This window comes from Balaenoptera acutorostrata, chromosome 11 (assembly GCF_949987535.1).
Source record: "Balaenoptera acutorostrata chromosome 11, mBalAcu1.1, whole genome shotgun sequence".
Classification (NCBI taxonomy): Eukaryota; Metazoa; Chordata; class Mammalia; order Artiodactyla; family Balaenopteridae; genus Balaenoptera; species Balaenoptera acutorostrata.
In genome coordinates, this window is record NC_080074.1 from 63,032,645 (window position 1) to 63,059,912 (window position 27,268).

Sequence of the window (27,268 nt, forward strand, 5' to 3'; positions counted from 1 at the left end):
GAAGCCTGGGGTTTTCTGAGGAGCACTCTCTGGACAAACCTGGCCATTTCCCCTGCGCTTTACTGATAGATAAGCAAGAAAGAGGCAGCCCTGGAAAAATAAAGCTAGAAGATCTCTGAAGGGGATCACTCTCCAGGTCCCTAATTATGAGCACAGATAAACGCCCGATTAGACCCCTCGAGTCTGCAAGGACAGCATATTCCACTCGCTATCAGAACTGCTTTGTTGCTGCAAAGGGCTTGGAGATGTCTGTTCCCCAAACTGTCCACAGCCCCAGGCCCTTCAGCAGGAGGAGAGGAGATAGAGGAGAGACGCCCTTTTCTGGTGTCCAGGGATGGACAGGAAGAAAGGAAGCCGTGCTCCGGGTGCCCCATCGAGTGTTCTCTCTCTGTTGGTGACTGCATTTCTCCAGCTCTGCCAACTCCATCTTTGCCACCATGAGCCGGCAACTGAACATCAAGTCTGGTGGCGACAAGGGTGGCTTCAGTGGGTACTCGGCAGTGGGGCTGAGGAAGGCTGTGGGCAGTGCGGCTTCTTACCGTGCAGCTGGCAAAGGAGCTGGGGCTGACTTTGGCAGCTGAAGCCTCTACATTCTCGGAGGGAATAGGTGTATTTCCCTCAATGTGGCTGGTAACAGCGTTCGGACTGGAGGTTACAGCTTTGGGCTTGGCTCTGGGTATGGAGGGGGCTGGGCCAGTGGTTTTTGCCGGCAGCGTGTTTGGCAGTGTGGCCCTGGGGCCCATGTGCCCATCCATGTGCCCACCTGGGAGCATCACCAGGTCACTGTCAACAAGAGCCTCCTGGCCCCCCTCAATGTGGAGCTGGACCCCGAGATCCAGAAGGTGCGTGCCCAGGAGTGGGAGGAGATCAAGGCGCTGAACAGGTTTGCCTCCTTGATCGACAAGGTGGGTCTCCCAGGAGGATAAGACAGTCCAGTGAGATGTGAGTGATTCCATGCTGCCTGGGAGTGCACGGGGCATTGTGGATAGAAAGGTTGCTGCTGGACCTCAGGAAGGGTGGTGTGATCATAGCAGGGAGAAGAACAGACCTGTGAGCTAGGTGGCACGAAGGAATAAATGAATGTGCTGCTTTCTTCGGGGATTTTACAGAGAAGGGTGGGAAATTGGGTGAAGGGTAGCCCTACCTTGAGAAAGAAGTGATGGGAATCTGGAGAACAGCTGGATGCATCTCTGGCTCTTTAAGGCAGATGAATGGCTGATAGAATCAGCACTAATCAGGGGGAAAGGCTCATGGTGCAGAACAAACCCTTAGCTGAGACAGAGGAAGAGCACCTCCTGCGGCCTGGGTCAGGCAACAGAAGAGCCCTGTGGAATCTCCTTCTTCAGTGGGTTTTCAGTGATGATTGGTTTTATTCAAAAGGCTATGGAAGGAGCACTTGTAAAGGGTCTTGTTTGCATGGAATTCCATGAGTGGAGAGTCAGGACTGGAGCCAAGTGACTTTAGGAAAATCCATATAACCGGGGAGGGGGGCGGTCAGTGGAGTTCTCCACGGGACACGGTAGCATCCGTGTGATTCCAGGTGCGGTTCCTGGAGCAGCAGAACCAGGTGCTGGAGACCAAGTGGGAGCTCCTGCAGCAGCTGGACCTGAACAACTGCAAGAACAGCCTGGAGCCCATCCTCGAGGGCTGCACCAGCAACCTGCGCAAGCAGCTGGAGACGCTGTCCGGGGACCGGGTGAGGCTGCACTTGGAGCTGAAGGGCATGCGGGACCTGGTGGGGGACTACAAGAAGAGGTGAGTGGGCCCATCCGAGGTCATGGGTCATGTTCTTAAACGTTCCTGGGCTCACCCAATCTCTGTGCCACTTTTTAGGAGGGGAGGGAACAAGCACCAGGGTCAGGGGCTCACACCTCTCTTCTGACTGTGGGGGAAGGACCCCCTCCTTGTTTGATGAGAACTTCCTACCTGGTTGATGGGAAGAAGTTCCTTTGCTCATTGATCCACTGATTGGTTCAGTGACTGGTTTGGGGAACCTGGATATTTTCCTAGGATCCAGAGAGTGGAATGAAAATGAGGCAACTCAGGGACACGGTACTGCCGCCACCAGCCCCTGCAGTGCTCACTTCCGGGAGATCCTGCGGGGACTCTGCATCCCCAGCACTTGCTTGGCCAGTGGGAAGAGTAGGTCACTTGGTCGAGGGGACTGAGGCCTCTGCTATCTTCTCTCCTTGCGCACAGGTATGAGATGGGGATTAATCGGCGCACGGCAGCTGAGAACGAGTTTGTGGTGCTCAAGAAGGTGAGGGAGAGAAGAGCCTATGGACTCTGGTTTCCCTCGAATCCCCATCCTAAACGACCCTGCTCAGGACTCCAGCCCTGGCCTCCTGGGGAGGGACTGGTGCCTGAATGGAGATGGAGTTGTATTCTGGCCTCTAGCAAGAAGGAGAAGACACACACCCAGGAAATGGACAGAGGCAGACGGGAGAAAATCTGATCTGGAAATTGGGAAACTCTGGTCCAGCTCAGCCTTCCTGTGTGACTTGAGGAAACTCACTCTACCTCTCTGGGCTTTGTTTTCTCCAGGTGTAACAGAGGAAGAGCAGACCCCTTCTGCTTTCCCTATTTCCAAAGATGCAGTGAATAGGAGAGAAAAGCAATATTGAGGGATTTTATTCATCAACATGCTTCCCTTTGTGGGCAAAAATAGGAAATCAAATGGTTTCTGGGGCAGGGACAGGACAGCAGATCGGATGAGGGTTGTATTGACCAATGGCTCTGGGTGCCTCTCAGCAGGATGCAGATGCAGCCTACAAGGTCAAGGTGGAGCTCCAGGCCAAAGAGGACTCTCTGGACAAAGATATCAAGTTCCTCAAATGTCTGTATGATGCGGTGAGGACACTCCCACCTCTCCCCCACCCGCCTCTTTCCAGCTGAGGGCTTCACTTGGCTCGTCTAAGGAGATGCCAATAGGAGGGATTTAGGATAAACAGAATGTAGGGTGTTTTAATGGAAAAGTGCAAAACCCTGCACTGGGAGATCAGGGAAGTGTAGGATTCTGGTCCCCAGAGGCTATACACACAGGAGACAATCTCACTGGGACCATGATAATGACCCCATGAGGTAAAAATGACCCCGTGAGGTCCTACTAAAACACAGATTCTTGATACTGTGAATTGCAGGAAATGCCTCCCACAACCTGCTACCCACGCAGGGTGCATCCTGCCATGTGAGTCTCTCCCTTGGCTCCAACAGACAGATTTGGGGGGTAAAATCCATACATCTATGGCCATTTTGACAAGAGTACCAAGACCACCCAGTGGAGGAAAACAATACCTTCAACAGATAGTGCTGGGACAATTCGATTCCTACAATGCAAAAGAGTGAAGTTGGACCCCTATTTCACACCATATACAAAATTAACTCAAAATGGTTTAACAACCTAAATATAAGACCTAAAACCATAAAACTCTTAAAACAAAATGTAGGGGATCGGATTTGGGAGTATATTCTTAGAAATGGCACCAAAAGCACAGGCAACCAAAGAGAACATAGAGAAATTGGACTTCATTAAAATTAAAAATTTCTATACATCAAAGGACATTACCAAGAAAATGAGAAGACAGCTTACAGAATGAGAGAAAATATTTGCAAATCATGTATCCGATTAGGGTCTAGCACCCAAAACATATAAAGAACTCCTACAACTCAATAACAAAAAGACAACCCAATTTAAAAATGAGCAAAGGAATTTAATGGACCTTTCTTCTAAGAAGATATACAAATGGCCAACAAGCACATGAAAAGATGCTCAACATTATTAGTCATCAGGGAAATGCAAATCCAAACCACAAATTGGTACCACATCACACACACTAGGATGGCTATAATAAAAAATAATGGAAAATAAAAAGTATTGGCAGAGGTGTGGAGAAATTGGAACCTTTTTACGTTGCTGGAGGGGATGTAAAATTGTTCAGCCACTGTGGAAAACATTTGGGCACTTCCTCGAAAAGTTAAACATAGAAATGTCATACGATCGAGCAATTCCATTCCTAGGTCTGCATCCAAAAGAATTGAAAACGGGTGCTTAAACAAATATATGTATGTGCATGGTCATAGCAGCACTGTTCACAATAGCCAAAGGTGGAAATAGTCTGCTATGGTCTGCATGTGTGTCTCCCCAAAATACATGTGTTAAAATCCTAACCCCCAAAGATGATGGTATTAGGAGGTGGGGCCTTTGGGAGGCGCTTACGTTATGAGGGTGGACCCTCATGAATAGGATTAGTGTTTTAATAAACGAGACCCCACAGAGCTCCCTGGCCCTTTCCACCATGTGAGGACAGAGCAAGAAGGCACTGGTTATGAATGAGGAAAATGGTCCTCTCCAGAATTCGACCATGCTGGTGCCTTCACATTGGACTTCTCAGCCTCCAGAACCCTGAGAGAGAAATTGCTATTGTTTATAAGCTGCCAGAATGGTATTTGTTAATCGTAGCCTGAAAGGACTAAGACATATCCCTAATGTCCATCAATGTCTGAATGGATGAAAAAATTGTGGTATATACTTTACTACGGAATATTATTCAGCCATAAAAAGGAAGGAAGTATATGCTACAGTGTGGATAAACCTTGAAAACATTCTGCTGAGTGAAAGAAGCCAGACCCCTAAGGTCACATATTGTATGATTCCATTCATATGAAATGTCTAGAATAGGTAAATCATAGAGGTTTGGTGATTGCAGGGATTGGGGTAGGGGGGGATGAGTAGTGCCTGCTAGTGGGTACTGGGTTTCTTTTTGGGGTGATAAAAATATTTGGAACTAGATAGAGGTGGTGGTTGCACAGCTTTCTGAATGTACTAAATGCCACTGAATTTTCACTTTAAAGTGGTTATTTTTATGGTATGTGAATCTAACTCAAATAAAAAATAAATTGTGGGGGTGGGTAGCAGAGAAGAGGCCAGAGAAACTGTGTGCCTGGAGTTGGCTCCCAACCTTTCTCACCATATGTCAGATAGCAACCTGGAATACAGATAGGGCGAGCAGTTGCGCCCAGTAGAAAGATGGAGATAACTCTCCCTCCATTTGATTGGCAGAGGGCAAGCCTAGGGGTGGGGGACCTCTGTCTTCATCTGTCTCTGGTATGTGGCAAATGCCTGGCCCTGAATGCTTGCTCAGTTATTGCAGAATAAGTCACTGATGCAAAAGAGGATGGCAGTCACAATGTCTGTGCTCTGTCTCCTGGAACCTCCTCCACTCTTTCCTGCCTCTCCTCCCTGTGCCTTTCCTTCTGCCTCTGACCTTCCCATTTTCGGATCTTTGCAAACATCCCAAGCTTGCTTCCAAGCCTGGTGTAGTGTGAGGCTTTAACTGATTCATCCACGTTCATTGGTAGAGAAAGTCCCATTAAAATGGATACTCTGGGCTTCCCTGGTGGCGCAGTGGTTGAGAATCTGCCTGCCAAGGCAGGGGACACGGGTTCGAGCCCTGGTCTGGGAAGATCCCACATGCCGCGGCACAACTGGGCCCGTGAGCCACAACTACTGAGCCTGCGCGTCTGGAGCCTGTGCTCCGCAACAAGAGAGGCCACGACAGTGAGAGGCCCGTGCACCGCGATGAAGAGTGGCCCCCTCTTGCTGCAACTAGAGGAAGCCCTCGCACAGAAACGAAGACCCAACACAGCCAAAAATAAATATAAATAAATAAAAATTAAAAAAAAAACCAACGGGTGCTCTGACCTTGAGAAGTCACCTGGTCCACCCTCTTACCCGTGGGAAGGGATATTCTTTCTTGCTTTCATGGTCTCAGGGATGTTGAATGAATGAATGAATTTGATTCCCTCAATTGGTTTCCAGCTGGGAGTCACCACATTCCCCATTATTAAAAAAGAATATAATAAAAACAGGACAATCTGATCTCACCTGTGTGCCACTAACAGAGAGGAATGGAGACATGGAGAGCTGAAAGCGATAGCTAGTCTACTATGGGGCCCATTGTCGGGTGAACTGTCAACAGAAACCAGGGTACACACGCATAGACACGTGCTCATTGGCTCACAGACTCAAGTCTACGGAAGATACTCAAAATACTTAACAACTGGTATAATCAGGCACCAACTCATCAAAGTAGTTGTCAGCCACAGACAACCGAGACAGCCATGCCAGTGCCTGGGCAACATTCTGCTTAAGTTCGTGTTCACGACCACCCGCATGTAGATGTGGACCCCCACGTGGCCTCTGACACATATGGGAGAACGTCTTTCAGCTGGTGAGCAGTGCTCACAATTCCTATCATGAGCCCGAGCCTGGGTCCAAGCAGCAGAGAGCATCGCCTGGCCTCGGAGGGAACTGTTAGGCTGGAGAGATGCACACAGCACCTGGGCAATAGGCTTGTGTGCAGAAAGGTGCAGCTGACCCAGGGAGGGCTTGGGGGAGGTTTCTTAGAGGAGGGGTGTCTTGGTTTGTCTTAAAGGATAGGACAAGCCTGCCCTGGGGGGCAGGAGGCTGGGAGAACAGCCCAGAGCATGTCATCAGGGAAAAGCATGCAGAGAAACATGCAGTCGTCTCATAAGCACACCTACCCAAGTCCCAGTTGTCTTCAAAAGAGTAAAGCAGGCTGAGAAGGGGAGCGGGTGGGTCAGTTCCGCTGCCTAGAGAGTCTGGGACAGGAAGAAGAGTGCAGGAAAAGTGAGTGCTGGTGAGCTCAGTTTTTCACACCGTGCAGGCACTGGACATTTGCACATGAGAAAGCCAGGACAGTGTAGAGGCTACGAGCACAGATGGTAGCCAGGCTGCCTGGGCTGAACCCTGGCTCAAATCCTGGCTCAGTTACTCACGAGCTGTGCAACCACCAGTAAGTTACTTAACTTGTGCCTCAGTATCTTCATCTGTAAAATGGGGATAACAGCAGTACCTGCCTCACAGGGCCGCTGTGAGCATTAAATGAGTTAATATATGTGTAGTGCTTAGAGCAATGCCCAGCAGAGCTCACACTGTGTGTTAGCTATTATCATTACCATCATCATTATTATTTACAAGGTGCCTCCCATCCACCTCTGCGAGTAGGTGGAGCAGGTATTAGCACCCCCCTTTTTAGAGATGTGGAAACATAGGCTTAGGAAGTTGGGATACCTGCCCGTGGTCACATGGCAGGACCAAGACCTGGGTCCTCAGAGTCCTGAGTCCACACACTTCACCAGAGGCTTGGGGTGGGGCTGGAGGAAGGAGATGGCCAGCAAAACTCAAAGGAGATGGTCCCGGCCACGGAGCTGAGCAAGGAGGAAGCGAGGGGGACGGGGCTGCCCTGGAAGGCACCTCTCTGGCAGCCAAACAGCAGGATGGGAGCAGAGCTGAGTGTCTGGCAGGACAGTCCTCCTCGGCCTTTATATCTCAGCTCCTCTGGGGTGAGCTCACCTTCAGCCTTGCCAGCTGCAAACCTGCTGAACAGCTGTCCTGTCCCCAGATGTGTGGCTCTGATTGTGGCCAAGCCCCCCAGGGACTGTGCTCCATCCAGCTAGCTTGGGGCTGAGTGCCCTGCCTGCCCAAAACTATAGGAGGATGTAGGGGGATGAGGACGGGGACCTGTGGGGGGATTCACAGAAAACATGCTCATTTCCTGGGTCCATCTGCTGAGGAGGGCTGGCAGGACCGGAGCTGATGTCATCCAAATAGCCCAGCTCATTCTCCCTGATTTTGGAGACAATTATTTGCTCAGAGAACCACTTGCCCCTTTCTCAGTGCCTCTAGCCTCACACCCCACCCTCGCTCCTACTCACACAGCAGCTAGATTATACTTCCTCAAACATGTATTGCTCAGGCTCTGTCTGGCTCAAGAACCCTCAATGGCTCCCTATCACTTGCCCCGTCACATGCACAGCTTGGGATCTGGGGTTCCCTCCACCTTTCACTCATAATCACTCCAGCCTGGAGGGTATTTCCCTCACGAATGCCCTTCCTCCTGCCAGCCTGGGTTGCTTTTACCACCCCTCACTGACAGTCTACCCAAGCCTTTTTACCTTAGAAGACTGGAATCCAAACCCCCTCCTCCTCCAGGCAGCCCTTGTGGATTCACTGTCCCCAGGTCTTGCCTCTCCTCTGTGCATTCCCCCTTCCTCTCACCCAGCAAATACCCTCTTTGACTGTACTAGATTTTCTTGCCTTTCTCTTTGAGGCCTTCTCTGGAAGCTTATAGAACCCCAGAATGCTGAGGGTGGGAGCCAATGGGTCCTGTCTGAGGCCATGGAATTACACAAAGGTGCCAAACTGATCATTGTCACAGATGTAGAAAAAAAATATAAAGAAAGCTACAAATTATTTGTGTAAATTGAATAAAACATTTTGGCTGTAGAGCCAAGAGCCATAAAAATGTAATTTATTTAACAAGCAATGTAAATTTTCCTTGAATGTTCAAGCTAGATGTTCCTGGTAACTTGGGGGTTTGATTCTCTGATCTGACACACTGCCTCCCACCAATTCACAGGTGAGTAAAACTGCAGCCCAGAGATATCCATGCCGGGCCAAGCATCGCTCAGAATTTAATTCCCACCCAGAAAACTGGGCAATACCCGATACTGCAACGAACATGAGGGGAAGATGAAGCTGGGATGGGGGACGTGGTAGATCACATCCTCTCTCCCTCACCAGCTCGAGAAGTCTCCCAAAGCAGGGGGTTCTGTCTCCTCCTGCCTCTAAGTCTCCCCAGATCTCAGTTAAGGCTGGGGCAGGGCCTTTGTAACTTGGTGAACTGCGGCCCTGTCCTTCCCTTTTTTCCCTCCAGCAAAAACACCAGTAAGCACCCTAGGAGCCCGACCTGGGCCCACCCTTCATCTTCTGTCATCATCCTCATCAAAACATTGGGTGTTTCATTCCTAATGTCCAGTATCTAATTAACTAATTTATGCTAAGGTGTTCATGACTTGTTAATAGCTTGATGAGATGCTTTTCCCAGGGATACCTATGTTTGGAGGGATCCAGAAGCTAGGTTCTCTGAGGGTAGGATACTTTGTGTCACCTCCCTCAGCACTTGGTAGGTGCTCAGTGAGTGTCTGATAAAGGGATCAATATCAATATACTTAATGTTTGAAAAGTGCTTCCTATCAAGTCTTGTACTTAGCAAGCACTTATTAGACAGTGGCTGTTATTATTTCTAATGGTGAATTTTCCATTATCAGAGATGTTCTGTGCGGAGAGATTCCCTGAGCCTGGGACCACTGGGAACACCAGCCCTTCCTTGTCCCCCAAGAGCAGATGACACCGTATGGGAATGTGCTGATCCGGAGGAGAGAAAGGAGGAGAGGAAGGAGAGAGAGGAGGAGAGGAGAAGACAGGCTGATTCCTAAATTCTCCTTTATGCTCTACTTTTGGTCATTGATTAACGTGTACTGGACATTGAAATATACCAGGCACTTGCCAAGGCTTTACGTGAATTAACACATGTAATCATCACAACTACACCATGAAGAGTTACGATCCCATTTAGAGCTGGGAAGTTGAGGCTTCGAGGGGTTAAGCAGCGTTGGGTGGTGGCGTGGAATTCAGACCTTGGGAGCCAGTTCCCGGAGCCTGGGCTGCTCCTACCTGGCGCTATTCGAGGTGGATGCAGGTGCAGAGGCTCCCTGAAGATGCACCATCCCTGCCGTTTGGTTGCTGCTCCAGCAGCTGTCAGTCCTCTCACACCTGGGAAGGGATGTCCAGAGGCTGGTCCTAGGCCCTGCGGGAAGGTATGGAGGGAGGAGTCGACCGGGGGCCACGGAACCCTTGCCCAGACCCCTGGCCCTAGGGAACATGGCAGCCTCCACCCAGGTGTCAATGGACAGAAGAGTCCAGGGTGCAGGAGAGCAAAAAGCAGCCAGGAAGGAGGTTGCTAGATGGGGCAGGGGCAGGGCGGCAGCTGCAGGGACTTGGAAGGCTGGGCTGGGGAGCCATCCTGTGCGTCAGAGAAACACACAGCCAGCGAAACCTTCGAGGGGACCACCCTCATGTGAGGACTGCATTCCAAGAGCTGAGACTGGCCTTTAGTGCTGTACCAGAGCTCCTGGGCACAATGCCTGGCACACAGCAAGTGCGCAATCGAGATTTGCTGAGGGAGAAGGGGAGGGACGGAGGAGCGCACCAGCAGGCATCTAATCTGGGAAACTTCAACTCTCCTTACGAAGGAAGCTGAGATGACGCGTGATGCAGCCTCCAGAGGAAGCTCGTGGAAACTGCCCACAGATTCTCTGTCCTTCCAGCTCATGCCAAGAACATGCCAAGGGCTGAGGGAGATGGAAGAGTCAGACCCAGGCTCTGCTGGCCCAGGAAGACCTCTGCGAAGAGGCCGGGAGGGGCAAGCAGCAGAGCAAGAGGGAGAGAGGGAAGGATGGATGGAAGATGGAGAAGAGGGATGAGGCGGGATGGAGACAGGAGGTAGGAAGAGAGAAGGGAGGGAAAGAGAAGTTCTGGTGAACCACGCAGACAAGAGGGCAGGGGAGGCTGGGGAGGAACTCAGGGGCCGGGGCGGGGGGGAAGGGATTCCAAGTTAACCCCCTAAACAAAGTGACAGCGAGCCCCACACCAGCCGGGCCCCAGATTCTCCTCCCTCCTGTGGCCACCCCCAGCCGAGAGTCACAGCCCACCCACGGGCCCCCAGCAGGGATCTTTGGGCAACAGCAATCTCCAGGGGCCAGAGCCAGTCATGGGCAGAGCTGGGACCGCAGCAGCAGTGGCAATCATGGGGGAGGACTGGGGTCCACTGTGGAAGCCAGGGACCCAGGAGGGAGGGGGCGGCAGGCAGAGTCTGGGGCAGGGATCGCAGGACTGTTTGGAGCGGGACGCACCATGCTCACGTGGCCACCTCTCTTGGCCAGGCCTGTCCTCCCCAGGGAGGGCCCCAGCCGGCCTGCGCTCTTGGCTTGCCTGGGTCTGGAGGGAGGCAGTAGGAGTCCAGTCTCACCTTGACAACAGCTTCTCATTTACATTCTAAACAGATGGTTCCTGACCTCAAGTTGCTCCTAGTCTTATGAGCAAATACACCTCGGAGGAAAGACAGACATGATGAAATGGACCACTCAGGAGGCTTCCCCTGAAACCTCCAGGCCCTGGACGAGCCTTTCTCCTTCCTCCCAATTGACTCCGGGAATTTCTCAGCCACCTGCCCAACTCCATCTTCCTCTTTGCTTCTTCATTCTGTCCAGTGCTTGAAGGGCTAGACACCCCTTGCACAAGCCTCTAACCTGCCTTATTTTGGGAGTTTGAGAGAGGAGAATGTGGCAATCCCATTTCTGGGAGAACTTACAGAAGCACAAGGGCCCCCTGTGTCCAGGGTTGGCTCTGGCCTGGGCTGCTCATGTCCCCATGCTAGGGAGAGCACCCCTAATACCCCACAGAGAGAGCTGCTGTCCTCTGTGGATTAGAAGAGGCCATCAGTGGGGTGTGTCTCAGGGGCTCTGGGGGAGGGGTAAACAGCTCAATGAATGGCCCCTTTCCAGAAAAGAAGAGGACTCAGCTATGGTTGAAGCCCCCAGACACTCTACGCTGCAGCCTGCTGTGTCCAGGGCAGTTCATCTGTTCCCACTGGGTCCCCAAGAGGAAGCCCACAACTGAGAGAAGATTCATCAGGATAGGGATGGTGAAGAGCCAGCGACATCCCCCTGAAGAGGCTGGGGCCTGGGGGAAATTACCCTATAACAGCAGGTTAATTAGATAAGACCCAAATTACATGAGCAAAGCTTGCAACCCAGCAATTTGATTGTTTCATGTTGTTTCAGAGGTGGGAAGGCTTGATCTCTAGCTCAGCACAGAGAAAATGACTTCTTGCTCCCAGGCAAGCCAAACCCACGAATTAAGCTCTCGACTGGCCAGCCATGAGCCCCAGTGCCAAATGCATATAAAGAAGGGCACCTGCCAGTCCTTGCTTCAACCTGCAGAGCTGTGTGGGAGTTTGCCTCCGCCCCTCCTGTGTCTGAGCTCCGTCTCCATCGGAAGCATGAGCCGCCAATTCACCTGCAAGTCGGGAGCTGCCACCAAGGGGGGCTTCAGCGGCTGCTCAGCTGTGCTCTCGGGGGGCAGCTCGTCCTCCTACCGGGCAGGGGGCAAAGGGCTCAGCGGGGGTTTCGGAAGCCAGAGCCTGTACAGTCTGGGCGGCTTCCGGAGCATCTCCTTCAACATGGTCAGGGGCAGTGGGAAGAGTGGAGGTTATAGGTCTGGCTGGGGCCGGGCCAGAGACTTTGCCGGCAGCATGTTTGGCAGTGTGGCCCTCGGGCCCGTGTGCCCGCCTGGAGGCATTCACCAGGTCACCGTCAGTGAGAGCCTCCTGGCCCCCCTCAATGTGGAGCTAGACCCTGAGATTCAGAAAGTGCGTGCCCAGGAGTGGGAGCAGATCAAGGCTCTGAATGACAAGTTTGCCTCCTTCATTGACAAGGTGGGTCTGCTAGGACCTGGGGGAACTGTGAACAGCACTTCTCTTTTCTTCTTGGAACATGAGCTTTTGTTGCAGCAGGAGGGATTGAGGTTAGAAATGAGAAGGCACTTACTGTGGACAAGTTGGATATTTTCTAACCTCAGAGTAACTTAATTAAGGCTTCCTGGGTAGTCTTTCCCGAGAGAAGACAGAGGTGGGTCAAACTCTACTGGCAGAGGCTTGTCAGGGTTACTGGCAGGAGCTCCAAAGAGAAGACAGACCCTTGCTTCTTACTCCTGAGGGCCAGCTTGGTGCTATTGCTAAGCCTGGGCCCATGCAGGCTGTGCACAGGGAAAGCCAGTGAGAGGGAGTCTGCCCCTGATTGGTCAGGGAGGCTGTCCTCCTCCCATCAATTGCAAGCTGATTTCTCCGCTAGGCATTTGACAGGTGGATTGGGAGCATCGGTGTGTGGTCATTCACAGGTGGCTTGGCCATGGGCATTAGTTTTGGTGGGCTAAGGACTCTCTTGAGAAGCAGAAGGGTGTGGTGGGGAAGAGGTCTCCACAGTGTTCTGAAGTCAGACCTGGCTTCCACCCTGGCCCCATCACTTACCAGCTGTGTGACTTCGTGTGGCTAAGCCAGCCACATAGCCAGCTACGTGGACATGTGGAGAGTCATTCATCCCGTCTATGCCTCTGTTTCCTCATCTCTACAATGGAGATACTAACCTACCTCTTGGGGTCATTGTCGGATTCATGAAAGAAAACGCATGTGAAGATGTTGGCACGATGGCTGACACATACTAAGTACTCCCCAGATGGCGGTTATTGTTACTGTCATTTCTATCTCCGAGAGCTAGGGTAGGGGTGTTGAGAAGGAGAAGAATCAAAGGTCTGGAAGAGGCCTCAAGGGATCATCCAGTCCAGATAGGCCCTGACTTTCCATAGATAAGAAACGATTGCTCCCATTTTGTGGGTCGGCAAAAGCATGGAGGTAATGCCGTGCCCAAGGTCATCTCCAGGAGAGGGAAGGCAAGGTTGGATGCTCAGCCTCCTGCCTCCAGACCTAGTACTGGAGACTGGAGGGCTATGCTGGCCACGTGACAGTGAGGCACCAAGGACAAGTCAGCCCAGGACAAATCCTATGTTGTGATGGTCAGTGGCCATCAAAGCCTCGCCTCCCCACAGCTCTGGACCTCGGCTCGGAGGATTCCCTGCTGCCTCTGCTCTCTCCAGCGGCTGGCACCTTCTCTGTGGCTTCTCACCTCTAAGCCTTTCCACCTCTAGGAGATCAAAGTGTTCTGAAGTTTGAGGTCTGGGGGGATGGGAGCGGACTGACTTTTGGCTGGGCTGGTCAAACCTCATTAAGGAGTAAAGTCTGGAGACATGGAAAGAAAGACAAACATGAAGACAGTCACCTCTGTGAAAAAGGTGGTCTGCCTGGGGTGAGGGGGAAACAGGCTCAAAAGCCTGGAGGGTTCCTAAATAATTTTAGTCTCTAGAGGAGTACAATCCCATAACCCAGGGCAGCCGGAGAGGATGGGTGCATCCTATTGGTCATCCAGATGTGGAGTCCAGATGCGTATTGTGGTGTCCTGGGTGTAGGATTTTCTCTTTGGTCAATGCTTAGTCTTATGAATAGACATGAAAAAGTCAGGACTGGTTAAACCAAACCAAATGCTGGAAGATCTGCTGGACGCAAGCTGTTTGGTGACCAATCCCATCTCAACACTGAATACCAGACAGTTTTCTAATGTTCTGTGTTTCTGACTTTAAGGGACACAACCTTGTTTAAACAGTAGCTGCGCTCATGTACGATTAAGGGAAGTCACATTAAAAAAAAAAACCCCAAACCAAACAAGAGAGATGTATGCAGACCCACCAGCTCAGGTCAGTTTCCCGGCCCAGTGAGGACACAGTGGCGTGGGGAGCTCCGTCTGTCCGTCTTGCTGCATAAGCCATGCTTGCTCTAGGGAAGATGGTCCTGAGGCGCAGGACTAGGGGAGAAGGAAGAGGCAGGCGCAGAGATGCGGTTGGAGGCTGATGCAGGAATTTAGAGCACCCAGAAGTTCTTGGTCCGTTGAGCCTCGCTGAGCTTGAGATGTTAGAAAATGGAGAGCAGACTGCCTTCTTTAGAGTGGTCAACCTTTTCAAAGATGAACCCCGCCTGACTCTGCTCCAGTACTTTCAAGCTCACTCCTGCCCTGGGCTGGTTTGGCCACAGTGGGTTCAGAGTGATCCGATGCATGGGTTATGGGGACACATATCTGGATTCAGTTCTGGGCTCTGCCACTTATTAAACTATTGCACCTTGGAAAGAAACCCAACTTCTCTATGCCTCAGTTTCCTTTACACAAAATAGGGTTAACGACGCACCCACCTCATGCAGATGTTGTGAGGGGTAAAGGAGAAAATGCAGGGGAGCGCTTTGCAAAGCTCCCTGGGAGTGACGGATGTGACTGTTTTCCTGGTGGTTCAACACTTCTGGGCGTTGGGTTCCAGGTGCGGTTCTTGGAGCAACAGAACCAGGTGCTGGAGACCAAGTGGGGGCTGCTGCAGCAGCTGGACCTGAACAACTGTTAAGAACAACCTGGAGCCCATCCTCGAGGGCTGCACCAGCAACCTGTGCAAGCAGCTGGAGACGCTGTCCAGGGACCGGGTGAGGCTGGACTCGGACCTGAGGGGCCAGCGGGGTGTGGTGGAAGACTACAAGAAGAGGTGAGCTGGGAGGGGACCCCCTGTAGCTACACGACTGTCCCTGTCCCTTTTGAGCTCGTCAAGCAGGAGTGGGCAGCTACCCCAGCTTAACATTTCTGGAGGTGGGGGGAGGCAGTGTTCCTTGTCACACCAAGCAGAATCACCCCCAAGAAAACGGAAACTTGCCCCCTGCTCCTCCAGCCTCGCACTTAGGACAGATGTGAGATTTCCTACAGGACATTCATGCCCCACGCTCCTTCCTCATTTTTGAAGCTGGATCTTCAATAATCTCCTTCTTCCAAAATTGGTGACCACATCTCCTCCTCCAGGAAGCCTTCCTTGCCTGGCTGGCCCTACTGGCCCTGGACTCTGCAGCCCCTCAGCATCTGTGCCCTCGCTCAGGGTCTTTCCCTGGGCAAACGAGGGTTCTCAGTGAGACATATTCACCGACAGAGCCCTGGCATTCCTGCAGGTATGAGGAAGAAATCAACAGGCGGACAGCGGCAGAGAATGAGTTTGTGCTGCTCAAAAAGGTGAGGGGTAGGCAGGTCTTGGATCTCGGGCTGGCCTGGGACCTGGAGGAGCTCAGCCTGCTGGTGTGCTCTGCTTTCAAAGAAAGTGAACTGACTCAGAAATAGTGAGGGGAAGGCAGGGGAAAACCACGATGCAAGAGTGTCCAGAGAAGGGAATAGAATGGCAGAGAGGATGATGGCATTCTTGAGTGTTTAATGGGGTCGGGGTTTGTCCACAGTGACGAACAGCGGAGGATGACACACAGGGGCTCTCCCTGCAGTTGCGGGCCTGGCTCGGATGTCACAGTGATGACTGACAGCAGCCTCGATGGGTTCCCTTCCTTAGAGGGGTGCCCCATCCCTGCCGCCGAGGGAGCCCATTCTCAGGATGGGGCAGGGCTGGGCCTTTTGCTCCTTCCTCCCCTTTCCCATGAACCTCCCAAAGAGAAGAGGTGGCTATTTCCCCGCACAGGGGACCCAGGCTGGGGTGTGTGTTGCCTTCTGGGCTGCACTGGCAGTGACCTGGGGACGGCTGGGCTATCTTCCAGGACGTGGATGCAGCTTATGCCAATAAGGTGGAGCTGCCGGCCAAGGTGGACTCCATGGACCAGGAGATCAAGTTCTTCAAGCGTCTCTATGAAGCCGTAAGTCCGTCTCTTCATTCCACCCCTCCGAGGGCTGCCAGCGGGTAAAACTCTATTCTGGGGCCGGGAGGGGCACCCAGGCCCCAGCTCTCAACCACTCATCTCCATTTCAGCCCTCAGGGGCTCCCCATCTCCTCTCTGGGTGGGAAGGAAATGGTCCTGGCCTTATCTCCATAGCAGCAGGACTCTGTCTGGGGCCTGGAGGGAACTCGCTTTGCCCAGAGAGCAACAGCCTTGGTTTGGAGCCTCTAAATTGGCATCACCAGGATTTGCTTACCTTGGGAGGGAGGTTGTTGGCCTCCATCAGTCAAGTCCTGAGACCATCATTGTTTCCCCTTCAGGAGATCGCTCAGATCTGGTCCCGCATCAGCGACACGTCTGTCATCCTGTCCATGGATAACAACCGCGACCTGAACCTGGACAGCATCATTGATGAGGTCCGCGCCCAGCACGAGGAGATCGCCTGGAAGAGCAAGGCCGAGGCCGAGGCGCTGTACCAGACCAAGGGGAGCTGGGCTGAGGCCGGGCCGGGGAGGGTGACCCCAGTAGGCATGAGGGCCGGGCCGGAATATCGAGTTAAGTGTCCAGCGTGGCCTGCCCCCATGGCATCACCAACCCCAAGCCACCATGTACTCCCAAGACCCGCTCATCACCCCCATGCATGGCTCCGCCTCCTTGGGTCCCCAGTTCCAGGAACTGCAGCTGGTAGCTGGCCAGCATGGGGACGACCTCAAAAACACCAAGAATGAGATCTCAGAGGTCACCCGGCTCATCCAGAGGATCCGCTCAGAGATTGAGAATGTGAAGAAGCAGGTGAGGTGGCTGGTTGCCTTTGCGTGGGATGGACAGGCACAGCTGGAGGGGAATGAGTGGGCCGAGAGTGTCAGCCTCCCACATCTCTGCCCAGCAGAGGAAAGGGACCAAAGAGGTCACTGTGTCAAACCCTTAGAACAGGTGTCCCTGGGGCATCTCATCTGCAACTCGCCCCAAGGACCCCTGCTTTGAAGCCCCCTCCCCTAGGAAGACTTCTCTCACCCGCCAGGGTGGGCTAGGACCACATCCCTCTGCCCCTCTTGCCCTGATCAATGTGCTCTCCTGGCACTTGTGTCTCCCCCGTACTTGTCAGGCTTCTGTCATTGCCAGACACCTGCATGTCCCTTCTTCCACTGGACCAGAGGGAGGCAGAAGAGCTGGCTGCTTTGCTCCCATTGTTTTCCCAGCGTCTAGTACAGTGCCTGGCACAGAGTAGCTGCTTGATAAACATTTGTTGATTCAGTGATTGAGGAGAAGTGGGCTCAGAGAGCACCCCTTCAAGTTCCTTCTGTGGATATCTATTAAGGCCTTACTCGGGGCTGCTCCTGGGAACGTAGGCTGCAGTCTCAGTTCTAGTAGGTGGGGAGACAAGATTCTCATGTACATTAACAACAGCAGCATCTCCTGTCATTTTATCACAATGAATCCTCACAAAGACTCTGTGACGCAAGCGTTACCTGTTGTTACAGATGAGGAAACTGGGGTTCAGAGAGGTTAAGAGGGTGGCACTGCGGTAAGTGGTGGAGCTGTGATCTGAACCAAGGTCTCCTGACTCCTGGCTCCCACATGCGCTCTCCCTAGCCTGCTCTCAGCCCCACTCCCACCCTGCTGGCCCTGCTTTTGTACCTCCAGTGCTGGCCTTGGCCACCCACCTGTGTCATCCTGAACCTGGACAGTTGTGGACGACTAAGCCTGGTGAAATTCCTCCCTGCACACGCTTGGGGCTCGCCTCCTTGGCTGTGGTCCCCAAGCCATGCCACCAGCTCCCAGTCTTCCATCCCCTGCACAGCCTCTGGCTCAGTCGCTAATTACTCTCTCTGGCCCCGTGGGTCTCAGACTGACGACCCCCTCTCACACTGGGGCCTTTGTCCCAGCTCCTACTAACTGCCTATGGTAGGAGCGGCTCTGTGTTCAGGAAAAGGAGGGCTGAAAGACAAACGACCAAGCGAGGCCATCCCCGCCCCTCCCTGGCTGGCTCATGACTCATTCTGAGTGGACCAAGTACAACTCAGGGTCTCTCTCATCGTTCTCCTGCACGCACAAGCAGGGAAGAGGAGGCCTGTTCGTTTCTCCTTTCTTCTTAAAGGCCCTCCCGCTGCATCCTCAATAAACATCATGATCTGATGCCTTGGCCTCTTGAGTAGTTAAGGTGTGCACATGGACCTCAGTCCAGATACTTACGTGAGCAGACACCACACACCCACATGGACACACCACACCACCGTGCATCGCCTGTGCAGCCTGTATTTCCAGGTTAATCTTCTCTGTAGAGCAGAAAAAGAAGATGTTCTCAGACCACACACGGCAGAAGGGCCGGAAGCACTTCTGGGGCTGCAGGGAGGTGAAGCGCGGAGAGGAGTCTGCGGAGAGGGCAGGAGAAGGCATGGGGAGAAGAAAGGAAAGCAGAGAGCGGGGGTGTGTGCAGCTTGGTTTGTGGTTTTCAACAAAAGTGTCATCTGTGTCCACTGGCAGAAACGGTCCTGCTCCTGACCGGGGTCCTGGCCTCTTCCTGAGAGCTGGATCTTTCCCAGAGGGAAGGTAGGGGCTTGGTGGACAGGTGTCTGCCTTTGTTCAGCCTGTCCCCCACTCTCACAGTCCTGGCCTTCCGGGGGGGCGTGTCTCCAAGGAAGGGTGGAGCTGGTGGGAACCACACATGCTGGCCCCTCTGTTAGAAAATCTAAGATCGGGAGCGAGAGCTCTGAGCACCTGAGCCTCGACTGAGGGGGAGTGAGATGGGGGTGGGGCAGATTGTGAAATTTAGTGACTATGCAGTTGGTACCTCTCCAGACACCTGTCCACCCTGGAACTACTGTTGGGGTGGCCAGTGCTGCCCTGTGGTGAGGAGGGCTGGAAGGAGGACAGATGGACAGATTCCCCAGTGACCAGCAGGAGCCAGCAAAACTCAGCCAGGAAGTCTTTGGGAGTCCGAAGGGCTTCCAGAGATGGAGGTGGAGGGATTGGAGGATGGGATGGATGGGCTGGGCTGACGGATTGAACTTGAGAGTAGTGGCTGGGACTTAAGGTAAGGCCGCAGGGCCAGGCTTGAGCCCCTGCCCCGCTCCAGGAGGCGACCATCAGCTGCCCTCAACCAGGAAGTCAACACCACCATTCAGCAGGTGTGGGTGGAGGAGGGCAAGCAGATCAAGACTCAGAAGCAAGTTTTGCTTCCCCGGTTGACAAGGTGAGGCCAGTGTCTGTGTGTGTGTGTGTGTGTGTGTGTGTGTGTGTGTGTTTCCAGAACTGGCTTGAGACCCTGCCATTTCCTCAGCAAAGGATCCACACACACCTGCTGCCCCTGCCACCCTGTTCCCTTTGCAGCAGTAAGGACTGAGGTGGGATAGCAGAAAGAACTTCCCAGTTCTGAAGAAATGCTAGATTCACAAATATGGGGATGGAGGCTGCTTCTCTAGATGCTGCCATTCTATCACCCAGATTGCGGGGGTGGGGGGCGGTGGTCGGGATGGAGTGAGGAGCTCTCCCACATCCCTTTCTGCCTCAGGGCTCCCAGGGGTCTCCTGGGTGGGAAGGTGATTCTGGGTTCTGGGTCTGTTGTTTAGAGCAGCAGATCAAGGCGCTGGAGACTGAGTGGAGCTTCCTGCAGGAGGCAGTCAGGAGCCCCACACTGAGGCCCGTGCTCGGGACCTGAGTTAGCTTGGTAGGTCTGAGGGTGAGAGGGCTGGGCTGGATGTGCATTACAGACCAGACAGGACTTGGTGGACAGTTTGGGAAACAAGAGAGGGCTCTGGGGACGGGACTAAGGGCAATGAGTAACAAGCAGGGTAGCCACTGTGTTACATGAGTCTACGTGGTCATTGGACCGTGGTTGCCAAGAGCAATATGGGCTGAAAAATAACATGGGAGCTTTTAAAAAATGCTGATGTCTGAGCCTCTATTCTAAACCAATTAAGTCAGGCTACTGGGATGGGGCCCAAGTTTCACTGGTATCTTTTGAAAGTTAGTGAAGTGGTTCAAGGGAGTGGCCATAGCTGAGAACTGTAGGCCTAGGGTGTGGCCTTAACCATCCAGAAGGGAAGAAGGGCGTCATTGATTAGTAATGCCTGCCATGGCCGCAGGTGGAGTGAGTCACAGCACACGATGTCCTCTCTCATTGGTGCCCACCTGTGGCTTCACAGTTTACCAAGTACTTTCACACCCACTGTCTGAACAGCACTGAGAGTGAGGGAATGCTTCTGTTGTCATTTTACAGAAAAAATATTGAGGCTCAGATCCCCTGTCTATCAACAACCACCCTGGGCTGGAGAAGACCCCGAAGGTACCCTGTCCCTTGCCTGCCTAATTTTAGGGGGCTGAGGGGAGAGTGGGGGCAGGGCTTCGGCTCCAGTGCATGAGTCTGGACAGGAGTTTGTCCTTGGCAGTGCTGCCACGTGCCTGCTCCCCACTCCTGGCAGGTTCCAGGAGGAGATCAACCTCAGGGTCAGTGTGGAAGAGGGCTCGGTGCTGCCCTGACTCCTCCCACGGTCCTGACGTGGTGGCCCTTCTGTGCTACATAGCAGGAAGCTCTCTATTTATTTCACCAGTGAACTGAGACACAGGGAGCGGCAGGGGCCTTGTCTAAGGTCACTTAGGTTGTCAGGGGCAGAGCCAGGCTCAGACCCCAAAGCCCGGTGTTCTTTCCAACACATCCATGGCAGGATGGCATTGATCTCCAACATGGGTGAGGGGGCATGTCCTGGAGGTTGGCGGGTTAGGGACCTGGGTAGCCTCGGGAGCAGAGGGGATGCTGGACAGTCATAGAAGGGTGAGCACTTTACAGCCTTCAGTGGTGTCGTGGGTGGAGGAGTGCAGGTGGGTCTGCGGCGGCTCAGGGAGGCTTGGGAGTGGGCAGCCAAGGGGGAGGCAGGGCAGAGGCTGTCTGGGGAAGCAGGAAGTACATCACGTGTAGCCAGTCGGCTCTTCTCCACTCAAGCCTCTGCTCCCTGAAGCCCAGGAGGAGCAGAGGGAAGGAACAGGGTCTCTGGAGGCATTCAAGGCAAGGAAAAGAGATGTGGGTTCACTGTAATAAGGATGAGGCCCATGTGGAGGGGCCTTCAGTGGAGATGGAGGCTCAGACGGAAGGGCTGTGAGGAGACCTGCTTCCCGGGGGCGGGTCTCATTGAGGTTGGCCCTGGGGGTCAGAGTTGCAACTGAGCCGGTTGACACGGGGCTAAAGGTGCCCTTGGAGTTAACATGGCCTGGTTTTCCTCAGCTACTGAGCTGTTTCCATCTCCCCCACCCCCAGGATCACATTTCCTGTCCATTTCCCACTTCCACACCCCAAAACTGAACCTCAGAAGGGGTAAGTGATGGAGCCTGGCCCAGGCCACTGACTCCAAATTCATTGTTCCTGAAGTGTTCCTACCTGTCATAACAAGCCCTGCTGGATCCCCAAATCCATCTGGTGTGGGGACCCACAGGGTAAAGACCTGGTCACATGCACTCGGAGTATGAAGTGTGCCCTAAGTCAAGGAGTTCCTCATGCTACTGTGTCATGAGAGCTGGCCTGCTGGCCTGGAGCTGAGCTCCCCACCGCCTTGCAGGTGGGCACCAACAGGTCTGGGCCTCACACACATCCACGTTCCTGTCCACGGGCAACAAGCAGCTCCTGGACCTGGCTGCATCATCCCAGTAGGAGAATATGGTCAGGGGTGGGGGGGCGCGTGGGAGGGAGGCCCAGGCCCTGGAAGACCAGGGGGCCCTGCAGTGCTCTCTGGCTGGGCTCCCTCTGTCTTCTGAGAGCTCCAGGGCAAAGGTCTGTAGCGCTGAAACCCAGGCTTAAATGACATCAGGCAGGAAGGTTAATAAAAATTGGGCAGGGAGATTCACAGAAATAGGATCTCCCTTGACCTTCGGAGTGGGTTCCTATAGATTTGGGCTTGGGGTGAATTCCTGGGGTGCTTGCTATAGGTCTTGAGTCTCTGGAGCCACGATAAAGTGACACTAAGGGATGGGGAGTGGGGAAGCCAAGGACAAGAACGACGTGGGGGAATCATGCAGTGAGGACTGTTATGAACCATACTCAAGATGGAATGGGCTGCTTTAAGACATAGGGTGTTCACCATTATTGGAGATGTTCAAGGACAGACTCAACAACTCTTGATCGGTTTTATAGGGGACTTAAGAATTGGATGGACAGTTTGACTAGACCAATGCTTGTCAGACTTTCTTTTGCATGTCAGTCTTCTGGGGACCTTGCTGAAATGCACCTTATGCTTCAGTAGGCCCAGCTGGGGCCTAAGAGTCTGCATTTCTACCGAGCTTGCAGGTGTAGGTGATGCTGTTCATCCTTGGATATCATTTCCAACCTGAGAGCTTTAAATTCCCTAATAACTGAACTGTTTCTGCCCCAACGTGGCTACTAAGTCCTAGCAGGAGATTTCATGGAGAGAGCCAAGCCCAGAGTAAAGGGATGAAGGGCATTTGTATCTAGAGTAGTGTTTTCCGATTTGGACTTTGTTTTCCTTTTGGTTTCATCATTGGAATTTTGTTAAGTTTCTGTACGGTGGGACAAGCCCATCTGGGCAGTTGGGCATTTTCCCGAGAGGCTGGGACTCTTCTCAGGGAGAGGAGAGAGGGGAAGAATCAACAGGGGCCAACTTGGAGTCTGCCCACTGTAGTGACTGTGGGTAGGGGATGGATAAGAGTCTAGGGAGACATTGAGGTTTCTAGCTTAGGTGACTGGGAAGTAACACCATTTACAGGGAAAGGGAATATAAGAAGAAGATTAGGTTCTGAAAGGAAGATGTGGAGTTCAGGCTTGGAGAAGCTGAGTTGTACAGTCAAATGGAGATGTCCAGTAAGTGATTGAATTAAAAAGGGGTCAGGCCTGGGATTCAGATTTGGAAGCATCAGAAATTGGGGACAGAGAGGACACCCAGAGAGATAATTAGGGGGTCTAGAACAGAGCCCTGGGGCACAGGGGGAAGATCCAGCAAAGGAGACTGAGGAGGAGAGATAGGCAGAGAACAGGAGAGGGCATTCAGGAATTAAGAAAGGAAAAATCCTTGAAGAAGAAAAGGATGAAGAGGGGCAAATATTGCAGAAAGGCCAGGAAAAGGAAAGAACAAAAAGACAGCTTTGGGTCTAGTGATGGGGATGAGAGGAGACCTTGCTTAAGTGGCTCAGGCGAGAGTTGGGCAGAAGGCCTATAGAAGTGGGAGTGGGGTGGGTCAGAGTCAACTTGACCATGAAGGGAGAGAGACAGATGGGGCAGTATGAGGTAGAGGGTAAGGAGCACATGGTGTATATGTATAGTCTCTGGGAATGTGATCGGTGGAGAGAGTGGTTCAAATTCCAGCTGATTTTGTACAGCAGAAACTAACACAACGTAGTAAATCAACAAGAAGAATAAAGTAGATTTTGAGATGTCAACAAACACACAAACAAAACAAAAACAAATTCCAGCCAATGCAGCAAGTTCTTGGAATAAGGGAGTAGAGATGGTATCAAGGGATTAGAGAAGGCAGGATGAGCTCTGAAGGGGACATGGGGATGGGAAGCTGAAAAAGCTCATATCTAATAGCCTAGCCTTTTGGGTCAAGTAAAAGGCATGGCCCTGTGCCGAGTGACGGTGTGTTGCGGGGTGTGGACACAAGCAGAGGGCAAGGGGCAGGAAGGGAGCTGATCCCAGGGCTGTAAGAGCATTGTGATGGGCCTCAAGTCCTGCCCCCAGATCTGTCCCACTTTGCTGTCTTCCTCACACTGAAGGGATGCTCTGTGCCATGGATGCAGGAGAAAGAGGAAGCAAAGTTATAGTCTCTGCACCAGGAAGCGTCTGGTCCTACAGGCAGGAAGAGCCACTCAGGAAGAATGCAGGTGGAGGAAAAACTGGTGCAAATGACTCAAGTATGAGACGCGGTTGTAGAGACTGACTCTAGAGTGGGAGATACAGAACACTGCGGGGCACAGAGCTGTGTCCCTCCCTGACTAAAGGGCCAGGTCCAGGGCCCAGGACACTTTAAATGGGCTCCCACAGTGGGAAGGGGGTGACAGGGCCCACCTGACACCTCTCACGCAATACCTGAGGCTGCAGAGAGGAACTGGGATGTCAGAAGATCAATCACCAGGTGTGACGGAGTTGCTAGGGCAGCTCTTAGGCTGGAGACTGGTCTAAGACAGCCCTAGAAACAGCTGGACAGCTCCACTGGACAGGGTAGTTTGTGCAAGACGGAGCCTGGAGTGGGGCTGAGGGGCAAGGGCAGGGCTAGGATGGCATCCCAGAGGTATAGAGGCTGTGGTTGGCCATGACTATGGGAGAAGAGGAAAGAGAGGAGTCATCATGTGTTCCTTTCCTCAAATGCTGATAGTGAAGGCCTTTGGTACTTGGCAAGTGGCCCTTGCTTTCTGAGACGTCTCTGCTCCCCCACCCACCTTACTCATCACCTCCCCCAAAACCAGTGACGGGGACGGAATCGTACTCCTTTGTACTCCTGTGCCTGGCACGCCATTTGCACTCAGCACAAGCTGGTGGACTATGTACCCCCCCACCTCTCCGCAGGCCCTGACTCCGGGCTGCCATCATGGCTCCTGACGGGAGCCGGCCTTTGGGACACCCCACTGGAGGCCCCTGCAGCAGGAAGGCCAGCCATAACAGTGGTCCAGCTGGGGGACTATCGGCGGCTGCTCGGAGTCAGGCTGTTCATGTGGATGTTGGCACCCTCTGGACAACTCTGGAGGGCAAGGAGAGGAAAAGGGGTTCCATGCTGCGCCCAGGGGTCCTGCCGAGGGGCTGAAGCCTCCCGACACTGACCCCTGCCCAGCTTCTTTTCTCCATCTGAGAACCCTCATCCCTTAGACCCTCTCCTATACTTTAGGCCCAGAGTACCAGGTGGGGGTCTGAGGGGAGGGATTGGAAACTAATGTTTACAGAGCCCCTACTACTGGATCAGAATCTCCCCTGGCTGGGCACCTCTCTGAGGCAGGTGTTGTTCCTAAGACAGACACGCTAAACTCAGGGCCACAGAACTAGTACCTGGAGCCAGGATTCTATGAGCTCTGTCTCTCCAAAGCCCACTCTCTTTCCACATCGCCACCTGGTGTGGAAACTGTCTGGCTCCGCCCACCCAGCTGCTGTGTGTTCGTTCCCACCCTACACTGACATCCCACGGGCTCCCTGCCCGCTCTTTGTTGGCACTTTCATCATATTCCATCATTTGAAGCCTGACGTCTCTGAGTCCTAGGCACCGGGCTGGGCTCCTTTTCCACCTCCTGACTGCCGTGTAAGCCGTCTCAGTTTCACATACTGCAGGCTTCCTGCAGAGACTGTGGCCGCACTGTCACTGGTCAGTCACAGAAGCTCATCCCCTCAATGGTGGGCGTTGTCAAGGCAGCACCTTGATCAAGCTCCTCTTGAAGTCCTGATCTCCCTGCCAGAGGCGGCCAGGGCAGTGGGGTGGTGTTGCCCCTGGAGCAGGAGCAGGGGCGGATGAGGAGGGAGGCTGTGAGGAGGTGGTGGAGGTGGGCCAAGTGGAGGCGGGTGGAGGGGGCTTTTGGAGGGAATGGGGCTGAAGCAGACTGGGGCAGGCCGTTTATCCCGAGAGGCTGGCTGGGCTCTGGGACCTGAAGCATCAAAATGAAACCCTAGATCAGCAAGAAGAATCAGGAGATACATGAAGGAGACAGCCCCGGCCATGCAAGTCAGCTCTTCTGGGCACTGTCCTTTGTCTAGACATCAGTGTGGTAGCCAGTCCAGCCAGCTGGAGACGGCCGCCACCTCTGCCACCACCCCCGACAGAGGCATCTCCATTTTTCTCGAGCGTCTTCTGAGGGGACCCTGGAGTCTTCATGTCTCACAACCTGACCTTAGAAAAGTTCTGCTTCCTGTCTGACCGCCACCCCTCCTGCCACCCAGGACCTGGTTCCCTACCCTGCATGCATTACCTTGCCCGGCAATGAAGACTGTTTCTCGTCTGGCTCACTCACCTGCTGCTTCTCAGGGCTGGGGATTCTCGGGTCCTGTAGCCTAACCCCACTGGCCCAAATCTCATCAGCTGTGGGCTTATCAACGCCAGCTCGAGGAGACAAGATATTTTCAAGTCTAAGTGTCAACCCTTTCTCTGCCTTAGCTCTTTCTGTTCCCCCATTCTAGACTGAATACATTCACTGGCCACTGCCAGTGCTGGTGCAAGAGGGAGAAAAATCCATTCAAAAATGAAGACTAGGCCACAGAGCAGATAACTCAGAAGCGTAGATGATCCAAGGATTATTTCCATTACAAGAAATAGAAAATATATTTATCCTCTAGGAACTAGCTCCCCTCACTTGGTCCTGATTCTTTTCTTTGTCTGAATAGCTCATAGATAGTCCTGGCATCCAGCCAAATCAGGAAAGAGGGACCTCTAGGTTGCCATAGAAAATCCTCGAAGCAAATAAAAGGTGGATGAATCATGGCTTTGACTGCCTGAGGGATGGATGCATGGTGGGAAGATTCCTGTTTGACTTCCCCTGCCCCCCCGCCAACTTCAAGTCAGCAAATGGAGCGTCAGGGCAAGGGGCCCCATGCAGGATGAGGCAGGTTTGAAAAGGAGGGTTGGTGGGGACACCGCACCCTCTGAAGCCAGAAATACTGGGGTGTTCCCTCTGCACATCCTCAGCTGGCAGGTCAGCCCAGGCCCAGCATTTCTTCTGATACCCTTTCCTCCACAGTCAGGGATGATAGAGGTTGGGGATCCTTCGTATTTTCTCAGCAGCCTAAGTGCACTGGATTAATTTCCCTTGCCCGGAAGAGGTATGTGGTGAGAGAGCCCCATGCCCAGAGTCCACGATCCAGCTGGATTTCAAATCAGATGCTAGGGCTGCCAGCCTCTTATTGTACCATCTACTGCCTTTATCCTTTCGTAAAAGAAAAGGACCATGTAACAGTAGGAAGGACACGCTCTCAGAATAAGTTCAATCCTCAAGGTTTAAATTGTTAGCCACCTGAGAAACTTACTGTCTGGCACTCCCTTAGCTCCAGACCAATAAAAACTGCTTCGAGTGTGGGCTCTGTCTCAGCGTTTATTGTGCGACCTTTTCCTATCTTAGGCCCTCATCCAAACAATGAGGATAAA

The 27,268-nt window shown here is 53.0% G+C and overlaps 2 protein-coding genes across 2 annotated transcripts; both read left to right on the forward strand.

Moving 5' to 3' along the window:
- The first annotated feature begins 437 nt into the window (after positions 1–437).
- On the forward strand, positions 438–8,753 carry LOC114237626 (keratin, type II cytoskeletal 74-like). The gene is given in 7 exon segments (XM_057557540.1): positions 438–701; positions 703–772; positions 775–905; positions 1,541–1,755; positions 2,200–2,260; positions 2,755–2,850; positions 8,739–8,753. Coding segments are annotated over 7 exon segments (852 nt in total).
- Positions 8,754–11,924: 3,171 nt separating this feature from the next.
- LOC103009325 (keratin, type II cytoskeletal 71) lies at positions 11,925–20,690 on the forward strand. The gene is given in 10 exon segments (XM_057557541.1): positions 11,925–12,359; positions 14,840–14,917; positions 14,919–15,055; positions 15,507–15,567; positions 16,095–16,190; positions 16,532–16,697; positions 16,879–17,003; positions 17,805–17,845; positions 19,288–19,404; positions 20,633–20,690. Coding segments are annotated over 10 exon segments (1,314 nt in total).
- Positions 20,691–27,268: the final 6,578 nt, after the last annotated feature.